The sequence below is a fragment of the Delphinapterus leucas genome, chromosome 1, assembly GCF_059928025.1.
Source record: "Delphinapterus leucas isolate spDelLeu-1000000601 "Yukka" chromosome 1, BTC_Dleu_Yukka2, whole genome shotgun sequence".
In the NCBI taxonomy this organism is placed as follows: Eukaryota; Metazoa; Chordata; class Mammalia; order Artiodactyla; family Monodontidae; genus Delphinapterus; species Delphinapterus leucas.
In genome coordinates, this window is record NC_143129.1 from 170549055 (window position 1) to 170560056 (window position 11002).

The 11002-nt window shown below is 40.8% G+C and overlaps 1 protein-coding gene across 2 annotated transcripts in view; it reads left to right on the top strand.

Moving 5' to 3' along the window:
* AUNIP (aurora kinase A and ninein interacting protein) overlaps positions 1-11002 on the top strand; it is a 37561-nt gene that overhangs the window by 24427 nt on the left and 2132 nt on the right. For both annotated transcript variants that reach the window (XM_022551728.3, XM_089898696.1), the window contains exon 2: positions 9321-9462. In XM_022551728.3, the coding sequence (XP_022407436.1) occupies positions 9321-9462 (142 nt within the window). The remainder of the gene's footprint in view (positions 1-9320; positions 9463-11002) is intronic.

Genomic DNA, 11002 nt, shown 5'->3' on the forward strand with positions numbered 1-11002 from the left:
ACACAGAGTATAGCCAGTCATGGAAGCTCACTGAGCCTTGGAGCTTTTACTGGGGCTTAGTCTTGTAGATATGGTTGATACTTGTGTGGCTGACCTTAGTTTCTGTTCCCTGTTCAGGTCAAGCTGATATTGTTTGGCCCAGAGCTCTTGCCATAGATCACATTGTTAGTACAGACTATCTGGTGTGGCCCAAGGCCTCAGGGTAAACAAAGACACTGCTGTCAGGACATTAGAGATTGCTTCCTATTAGCTGAGGGCAAAGGCCAGACCTCTCTTTGGGTAAGATACTTTCCTACATGGGAGTAGTTCAGTTTGGCTAATGTGTAGGGTATACGTAGAGGAGTTGAAGGTGAGATTAGGAGGGTAAACTCTTGCCATGTTGTTAGAAACTCATGGAAGGTGTTTGACATAATGGGAGGTGTCTCTATGAAGATAAACCCAATAGTTGTTATAGGAAAGTAAGTGGTACAGTGAAAGGTAGGCTGGAGGAATATATTGCAGAAATTAAGGTAAGAAATAACATGGGCCCAATCCAGGATAGTAGAAGTTGAAGTTTTTTGTTTTGTTTTGTTGGATTATTGATCTCTAAAAGTTAGTGTTATTGAACCAGGTTTGTTTGCCTGATGTGCAGCAAGCCGAATATTGAGATGCTGAGGTTTGCAGTAGAGAAAGGGTTTATTTACAAGGTAGCCAAGCAAGGAGATGAGAGAACAAACCTCATATCTGCCTCCCTGAAGGTGAGGGGCTTGGGATATTTATGAGATAAAGAGGCAGGGTAGTCTGAGGTGTTGGGGATGTTGCAGGAGAATGGGGTGTGAGAGGGTGGTCATGTCCCAGGTCTTGGATGAGTTCCTGGGATAGGCCACCAAGTGAGGGTCCTTGGCTTCGCGAAGGAAAGAATTCTAGAGTGACCCATAGTGATGTAAAAGCATTTTATTTAGAGAGATACACATTGCATAGGCAGAATGCGGTCATTCTCAGAAGGCAAGAAGCGGCCCCAAGGTGTGGGGCTGGTTAGTTTTTATGGGCTGGGTAATTTCATAGGCTAATAACTGGGAGGATTATTCCAACTATTTTGGAGAAGGGGCAGGGATTTCCAGGAATTGGGCCACCCCCCACTTCTGGCCTATTATGGTCAGCCTCAGAACTGTCATGGCGCCTGTGGATGTGTCACTTAGCATGCTCATGTATTACAGTGAGCATATAATGAGGCTCAAGGTGTACTGCAAGTCAAATCTTCCGCCATCCTGGGCCTGGTAGGTTCTAACCAGTTTTTGACACGTCGTCAACATCTATGCCATTCTTTTAAAGGTTGTGCCCTGCCCCATTCCCTCCTGTCTCAGGGAAAGATGATTGGAGGCAAGAAAAAGGTGGAGCAATGGGTGTTCTGTGCAGGCGTATCTGAGTTACATGCTTCTATCATGGGACGCATGTTCAGAAAATGGCAGTGTTAGCGTGATCTGAGGGTGGAATTTTTGGCCCTCTGACATCAAAAAGTCATCTATCTGACACTCGAGCAGGCCTAGTTGAATGGTTGGTGGTCTCGACTGGTTTGAATTGAGGAAGACTAGCTCCATGCTCCTGAAATACAACTTAAGCAACCATTAGTATAGTGAGTGACCCATAAGTCAGAGGTGTTATCTATAGGGAGTGGTTAAAGGAGTCTTGTGATATGTTGTCTAAGCTACTTGAAGCTTGGAGGGTATGCAGTTTGCAAGAAAAGTTAAAGCAACCTTGGTCAGTAAAGGCAGGTTACATGATATTATTCATTAAGCAAGTTATAGTTTAAGAGAGCTAACTGATGACTACCCTTGGTTTCTTAAGTATATATCTAAAATATAGCTATGCTCAAGAAGGACCTAAATGTGGGCTTTCGTGAGGGGAGAGGGGTGTTGCTTAAATATGTTTTTTTTTAAATTAAATTTATTTATTTTTATTTATCTTTGGCTGCATTGGGTCTTTGTTGCTGCATGCGGTCTTTCTCTAGTTGTGGCGAGTGGGGGCTACTCTTCATTGTAGTGCGCGGGCTTCTAATTGCATTGGCTTCTCTTGTTGCGGAGCATGGGCTCTAGGTGAGTGGGCTTCGGTAGTTGTGGCGCACGGGCTTAGTTGCTCTGCGGCATGTGGGATCTTCCCGGACCAGGGCTTGAACCTGCGTCCCCTGCGTTGGCAGGCGGATTCTTAAACACTGCGCCACCAGGGAAGCCCTTAAATATGTTTTTTAAGCTGTGACTTTGGTCCAGTTATCTGCAGCCCTCAGTGTTTCTCACCTTTTAAAGGACCTTTGAATCTTCCCTTCGGTTCTGTTTACATTTAGGAACCAGAAATTGGTACCTGAGTAAGTAGAGGATGATTATAGAGAAAAAAGTTAAAAATATAACTTGAAATAGTGATTGGAAATTGGGAGAAACAGTATAGGCTGATTTGTGTGTATGTGTGTGTGTGTATGTGTCTGTATGTGTATTGTAGAGGCGGAAAAAATTTCCCTTGTTCCCTTCTGTGTTCTTTGGCTTGTCTAATAATTAAATTGATATAAGACAGATTAACAAAAGAAAAATCAAACAAAAGTTTAATAACGTATATCTCCTGCATAGATGAGAGAGACGCAGGAAAACCTAACTCTCAGAAATGGCTAAAGCTATCACCTTAAACACCATTTTCAGCTAAAGACAAAAGAAGATGTTGGGGGTGGAGAGTCAGTTATGAGAGGTTACCAGGAAAAACAACAGTAAACAAGGGTAAGGTTGTTATGCAGATGTAAGTTGTTACCTTCTCCATTGTTGAGAATTTCAAGAGATTTAGAGTCATCCTCTTCCTGGTACAGAGAGGAAGACAGCCTTACAAATGGAGATTTCCCTTAATATAAATGTCTCTTACAAAAGGGTAACTTATACTCAGAGCTTTTCCTATGTCTGCTTTTTCTTAAAAATAATCAGCCTAAAATAATCCTTATGCCAAGGAGGCATATTTTGGGGTGACAAATTCTGCTCTCCTTCAGTGTATCTCTGTCTCTATCTGTATCTATATCATCTGTGTTACACACACACACACACACACACACACACACACAATGCTTCTATTCACAAAGTTGACAGCTAGGCTGATTCGCAGAGTTGTCCCAGAGTGGGAATGCCCCCTCCATTGTGTTTCAGTTGAGGCACCTACTTTCCCATTTAAGTGAGCACAGTGCTCTTCTTTCTTTCATGGGACTGTCATCTCTACTATTGAGAGGGTCACATGTGGCCATTCCTATTTTGCAAGTAGTTAAAGCAGGACGTTTAAACAGATTTTCAATAAATAGTCTTTATTAGGGCAAAACTGATGATAAATGTACTAAACATTGTACTACAATGAACTCTGACATGCATGACATCCTTTAAGTGAGAAAAATCTCATTAGCGAGAAGTACCTTTGTATGAGACTTAGTGTTGCTCATGGGTGTAGACATATCAGGTCTCTAGTTGAGGAGTTGTGATACTTAGAAGAAATTGCTTTTCTCTTATCATTGCTGAATTTTCATTAGGTTTAGATGAAAAAACAGTGCCAGGTCGTTCTAGAGAAGATTCTTGCAATAATTTTCTATTGTTAGATTACTTTGGGAGGAAAATCTTCACAGTTTTCAATGGGTGTACCCTGCTGTGTTCTAGACCTTATGTGTGTGAAAGGAAAATCAAAGTGGTGTTGGTATTGATAAGAAGGCTCTCTAAAATGGAGCTGGGAGGCCATTAAGGAAGTGTGACTTATGCACATGTCAGCCTGGATGGAATCTGACCTTTTGACCACTTATTGTCCTAATGAAGACATCCAGAACATCTGCTGGAAACTCAAGATACTTAGCGGACTCTTACCCTAAAATAATTTGTGATTCCTTAAGGACAAATATTTCCTGACTCACGTCAGAGTCAACCACAATTCTCGCCAGGCAACTTTGAACTACCTCATGGCTTTTTGTCTTTATAAGCCCCTCTTTCTCTTCTCTGGAACACTCTTTAGGTTTTACCAGAATCTATGTCTCCCAAATTGCAATTCTTAAGATCCCCCCCCAAAAAAACTCTTTTCTTACTTGCAGCCTTCTGCATTGTTTTTTGGTCTATATGTGTGACATCAACTACAGTGACAGGAGCTCATCTTAACCTTGATCACAGTATTAGAAATGCTTTAGTTTTTTTCTGACAGCTTTGTTGATGTTGAAAATGTAATGAGTAGGTATATAATAAACAGAAACTGGAATGTATCCTTCCTGTATGTCCACTTTCTTCCTAAAACATTTGTTGAATTGAGTACCTAGTGTGTATTAAGCTGGTTGTGTGGAGGATAGGAAAAAAGTATGTGAATCAAATGTTGATCCCAAGATTTTGTAGTGTAAGTCTTGAAATACCGAGTTCAGAAGAGGAAGAGGTCACATCTAGCTGTGAGAATCAGGAATGCTTGGCTCTTAAGTTGAAGAATAGGTAACATTTCAGAGTTGGGTTGAAAAAGGCCCTTCTCTGTGAGGCACAGAAGTGAGGAAGGTGAAGTCCATAATAGGGACTGGTATCTAGTTGAGTATTATGTTAGAGTGTGCATAAAGGGTTTTTGGTAATGGAGAAAAAGGAAGCTGAAATTGTATAAGTGTGGGCAGTCTAAGAGTCTACATTTTATGCTATAGGTTCTTGCCAGAACAAGATGGTATGATCACAGTTGTGCTTTAAGATTTATCTAGATGTTGGGTATGGGACTGATTGAAACAGGTAGTAAATGGGGGCCTGACCAGTCAAGAGACTGTTATTCTATAGTCTAGGACTATGGAGTTTATGAAATTCTGAACTAGGGTAATGTATTATTTTTTTTGAGGGTTTGGAAAGTTTGAAGCAAGTTCTGAATTAATACTTTGTTACTAATTCAACAGAGGTGATTTTTATTGTTGGAGATGATGAGAATTCAGACAGCTTTTCTTGGTCAGACTCCTTAAACAATCCTCCTTAGGGCATTCTTATTAGGTAGTATCATCCTTTCAGCCTGACTTGAATGAGGCATGATAGTGACTAATGAGAAAAGGTTTTCATTCAGAATGTCATCAAATTAGTGCTGTGAGAGACTAAAGAGGAAGGGGGGACTTGATGTTGCTTTCTGTGATTTTAGAAGTGGGAAAAGATGAGTATGGGCCCTGGGAAGCATAAAGGAAGAGGTAGCATGGCAAAAAGAGCTAAATACACACATTCTTGTATTTCAAAGCTGTCACTTTATATGGAAAGTGATACTTCATACACAGATTCAAGACCAGAGTAACTATTATGAAAAAAAAGGAAGTTGGATCAAATTATATACCAGGCTTGAAGACCGTATGAATCAAAAAAAGGAATTGGTTTAAAAGTAGAGCTTTAAGGGCTTCCCTGGTGGTGCAGTGGTTGAGAGTCCGCCTGCCGAACACGGGTTCGTGCCCCGGTCCGGGAGGATCCCACGTGCCGCTGAGCGGCTGGGCCCATGAGCCATGGACGCTGAGCCTGCGCGTCCGGAACCTGTGCTCTGCAACGGGAGGGGCCACGGCGGTGAGGGGCCCGCCTGCCGCAAAAAAAAAAAAGTAGAGCTTTAAGACAAACTTGCAGATAGAATGAGGGCTCTACAGAATTTAAATGCTATGGGGGCATGAAAACATTTTCTAATAGTAAGAGAGGTGATGTATATGATCCCAGATTTGCTTTGCTACTAGAGTTGTGAGTATAAGAAAGGATCACTTTTGGGGTAATCCTTGCCCCCCCACCCCAAAGCATCATTCTCTGTAGGAACACGTCATAGGAGATCCTTGTAATATAGCAAGAGTAGCAGGAGCTCCATAGTTGTAGGAAGTCAGTTTTTCCTTCTACCACTATGAAAGAAGAAAACGATTGGGCCATGAATGTGATATACCAAAGGATTAGAGATTCTTTAGTTTTGGAGGGAATGTGCCTCTTGAAGTTAGGTTCTTCAGGGCATTCTTGTAGGGTAAAAATTGTCAATATGTAGGCTGTGGCTTACCATGGGGTTTGGTCCTGTAGGAACCTGATGCCTATTAGATAGGCCTTCTTATACTATGTAATGTACATACAGGGGCTGCCTTTATTTTGAGGTAGGGATAATCAGCTGAAGGGCTTTGTACCTGGGCCCTCCTCAGTTCCAGATTACCTCCTCTCACTCACAGTCTTAACATTCTACTGAGATAAATGTAAATACTTGAAGCCATGGATTTTCTGAGAGGTCTATATCTGGGGCAGTATTACTCCTGACATCGCTCTGACCCAAGGATGGAGTCTAATCCTGATAAGTATGGCCAATTTGGTAAAAAGCTTATTCCCAGACGTTTTGCTAATTGAGCTCTTAACTGTTTTCCGATAATCTGTAGTTTTCTATAAGTTGTCATTATAGGATTTAGCATACATGTAGTAATTTAAATAACTATTACTAGTTTATCTGTTTTCCCCCTTAAGCTGTAAGCTTTATCAGGGCAGAAACACTTGTTTTGTTCATCACTGTTTCCTAGTACCTAGCCTATCGGTGCTCAGATACTTGTTGGCATACTAACTCACATTATTTCACATATCTAGGATGTGTCTCCCATACAATTTAGAGAGCCATGTGCCTGCTTGGGTTTCCTCATAGCATGGGGGGCTTCCTCATAGCCATGTGCCTGCTTGGGTTTCCTCTGGTTCCAAGGGTGAGCATCTCAAGAAAGCAAGGCAGAGAAGTGCATGGCATTTTTATGACCCAGTCTTGGAAATCATGTAGTGTTGCTTCTATCATACTTTATTGGTCAGGCAGTCACAAAGTTCTTCACCAGTTCAAGGTAAGGGAATATGACTCACCACTTGATGGGAAGAGTAGCAAGGGCAAATTATAAGAAAAGCATGTGAAATGGGAGATCTTGTATTGGTCTTTGAATTGCCTTTGAATTGGTCTTTGATTGTCTTTGAAAAAGACAATCACAGTTGTTTGTAGTTTTCATCAAATTTGGGCCATTATTTCTTTAAGTATATTTTCTGCCCACTTTCACCTTGGTTTTTTGAATTCTCATTATATGTATGCTTGATACCCCGCAGACCGTTAAGAATTTATTTTCAGTTTGTTTCTCTCTCTGCTTCATTTTGGATAGTTTGTATTGCTGTGACTTCAGGTCCACTGTTATTTTTTTCCTGTAGTCTCTAATCTGTTGTTAAGCCCATCTAGTGAATTTTTTGTATGTTCTTTTTCTCAGTATTTTCACGCTTTCCTTTAAATCCTTAGCATATTTATTGTAAAGTTTGTCTGCTAATTCTGTCATCCCTGATATTTCTGACTCTGTTTCCATTTAACCGATCCCCCACGCCACCCCCCAGCCCCCATTATGGATTGTTTTCCTGCTGTTTCACATATCTAGCAATTTTTTTGTTGTGTGCTACATTGCTGGGTATCTGGATTTTACTGTCTTTAAAGAATGACGAAATTTGTTTTGGCAGGTAGTTACTTGCTAATCAAGCTTGCTTTTAAGCTTTGTTAGGACAGGTTTGGAAGTTTTTGCTCTGCAGCTAGTTTAGCTCTACTGCTAAGGGGTGATCCTTCTGCTAATTCTGCTGAATGCCACTGGTATTAAAAAGGTCTTTCCACTTTGCCTAGTGGGAACTCTCCCAGCCCTGTGTGAGCTCTGGGAATTGTTCATCTTGCAGTTCCTGGCATTTCTTTGTCTGGCCTCACGGGGTTTCGCCTAACACACTTGTAGGTTAGTATTCAGTAATGGACTGAAGGGATCTCTATGTAGATTTCTGGATGTATTTCTCTGCACTGCAAATCCCAGCCACCTCATCTTCCCCAAATTCCAATCTCAGTCTACTCAATTTATCAAGACTGCAATGCTTTGCCTGAGTACTCTCTCTATACATTGCATTCTGACAAGTGCTGCCAAGCAGAAAGCTAGGATGTCCCAGGGTTCACCTCATTTGTTTTCCTGCTCTTGGGGATCACAGCTCTGCACTGCCTGTTATCCATTGTCTAAAATCAGTTGTTTCATGTATTTTATCCAGTTTTGTATGGTGGAAGAGAATGTTCCATACCAGTACTCCAAGTCAAAGTATGAATTTTACATCCAGAATTTCTTCCATCTTTTAACCACTTAAAGTACATTTTAGTTTCCAAATGTAAAAATGAAATGAAGTCAACTTTGGGCTAGAATTAATAATTTGGGTTCAAGTTTCAGGCCTACTTCCAACTTGGTACATGGATATTGGCAAATCTCATTTCTTCTGTGGCTTTCACAGCCAAATTGAATAGAATATAATCCTATTCTCCCTACTTCTCAAGCACTCCATAACAAGCAAATGGAAACAAAACCAAATTACATTAAATAAGGATGAGGTATAAAAGTTGACACATTCCAAACCTTTCTGGCCCATCTTCCAGTTCATACTCGAAGTGTAAAGGGCGGGGAGATGGAAATGTAGTAAGACTGTTGCTGTTTCATTGCTCCTCCTCTGAATAATAGCCAACTATTATTAAATGCTGTATATGTGCCAGAACTTCGTAAGCCTTTTATGTGAATTAACTCAACAACTCCTCGTAACTGCCCTATGGGCTTGGTACTATTATTGTCCCCATTTCACACATGAGAATGAGACAGAGATCAGACAACTTCTAGAGGGTCATGCAGCTAGTAATTGGCAGTGGCAGAATTGGTACTGGTTTGAACAGAAGCTGTGTGACTCAGGAGCCATGCTGTTAACCACTGTGTGACTATTTGAAAACTATTAAAAATGTATCAACTGCTACTGATGTAGAATCATTAATTATCTATTATTAAAAAAAGTTATTTACTTATTTATGTATTTGGCTGTACCAGGTCTTAGTTGCACGCGGGCTCTTCGTTGCTGTGTGCACAATCTTGAGTTGCGGCACGCGGGATCTTTGTTTTAGCTGCAGCATATGCAGGATCTAGTTCCCTGACCAGGGATCAAACCCGGGCTCCCTGCATTGGACACAGAGTCTTAACTACTGGACTGCCAGAGAGGTCCCTAGTTTCATTAGTTATCTTTAAATATAAAGGAGAGAATAATATCACCTGTGGAATCCCTTCCTGTTTGTTTATTCAGCCTGCCTGATTTCCATGGGGAAGCAGAAAGAATGGGCTATGGTTGGAATATGTGATTCTTGAGGAAAAACAAACACTATCAGTTGGCAGAAAATGATGGAAGGCGATGTACAGCAAAGACTAGAGGATATGAGTCGAATCCAAGAGGTCTAGTGTGTTTCCAAGAGGGTAACTGGTGTTTACTGAATCCTGTCTGGCAGCTGTTTTGATATTAATAGGTTTCTCTTATTCTTTTTCTCCCCCTTCTCAGACACATTTAATCAAGTCAAGTACCAAAATGCTAACACTCTTTCCTGGAGAGAGAAAGGCTAACTTTTCTTTTACTCAAAGAAGTCGTCCACCTGCAGGCACTCGGCAGACCAGCATTGCTTCCTTCTTCACCTTGCAGCCAGGTATGGTGACTGGACTGGAAACAACCAGGGACCAAAAGGGAGTGCATTCATTTTTCCATGCTGGAATATCTATGAGAAGTGGTGCCATTAGTGCATTGTGTTGAACTTAGCTGACCTATTAGAAGATGTTTTAAAACACAAGAAAGCATCGTCTTTTGGAAAGCAATATATACATACTTTTACAAACATACTTTTCTGGTTCTGTTTATCTCAGTCTAAACAGAACCAGAAAAATATTGGTATTCCCTGACAGAGCAGTGAGGAAAGGCATACTTGGGAGTTGGGGGTGCAGAGGGGAGCTGATGTGCCATTAGTAAGATATATGTCTTGGATTGGCCACAATTAGCAGCCTGTATAAGATTAACTGATAATTGATATGTCTATATGAAGCTTCTCAAATTAATCAAAATTCAAAAGAGCTTTTTTCTTAGAAAGCTTGGCATAAAGTTGGCTTGTGTTTCATCATCCTTTGGCAATTCTTTGTTTGCATGTTCCTCTTCAGGGGACCAGCTGCCTCAGACCAGGTTGGGGCTTACAGAGCAGGGTTCTTGCCAGTTGAAGGGTGCTGGGAAGAGAGCTCTAACTCTTGGTGCTGTTCCCAGGATTGCTTTGCATAAACCTTCAAAATGCCTTCTCCCTACCACAAACAAAAACTTAAACTCTTTTGCTTTAAGTAACAAGGGCAGATTTTTCTCAAAACCACTTTCCATTTCAAAATTCTGATATTTTCTACATAGTCTGTATTGAAGTCTTAGGCCAGTTGAGAACGCTTTTACAAAACAATTTCTGTAGTATATTTCTTGGAAAGGAGAGTAGAAATCAGTCATTAAGCCTTGTTTGTAATTAGATCTTAGCATAATTTGGTGGAGGGCAGTAGGAATTCCACGTCATCTATCTTTAAGGCAGACAGGATCCATTCCACACCTGATAAAGTAGACAGGCTGGACAGTAATAGTTTTTTTAATTGTCCTTTCTACTGATGGACTTAGCATCTAATTGTGTCTTTACTCCCTTTCCCATGAAATTTTTGGGGAGCAGGAGACCCATATTCTTTCTCACTGTCACCAGAAGGTTTCTCAGCGTTGGCTGGTCAATGTGATCTTTGAGACTTTACAAAAATGGTGTATATTGAACATGTTTCTCAAAGGATAATATCCAGGGGTGATATTTGGCCAGGATCACTATTTAGCAGAAACTACGTTAAATAAAAAACAAAAGCAAAACTGATGTGGCCTATGTTAAACAAACCCCACTCAACTGGAAGAGTAGGCTGTGGTCTGACTGTATAACATGTTTGACTTTTATTAGGTAGGTCAGAAGCATCTATATATTTGAGTAGGTGAATATAAGAGCTGTGTTTTAGATCATTCAGGAAAGAAAAGAGATTGAAAGCAGGAAGATCGGCTACAAAGATCTGTGAAGAGTCCTAAGACTCCTGCACTAGTAGTTATGGTAGCTGATACTGATTTCAGAAAAAGCCACCTAAATCCTACTCAGGTGGAGTTTTCCTGCAGAATAATATTTGTTCGTCTTGTTTTAC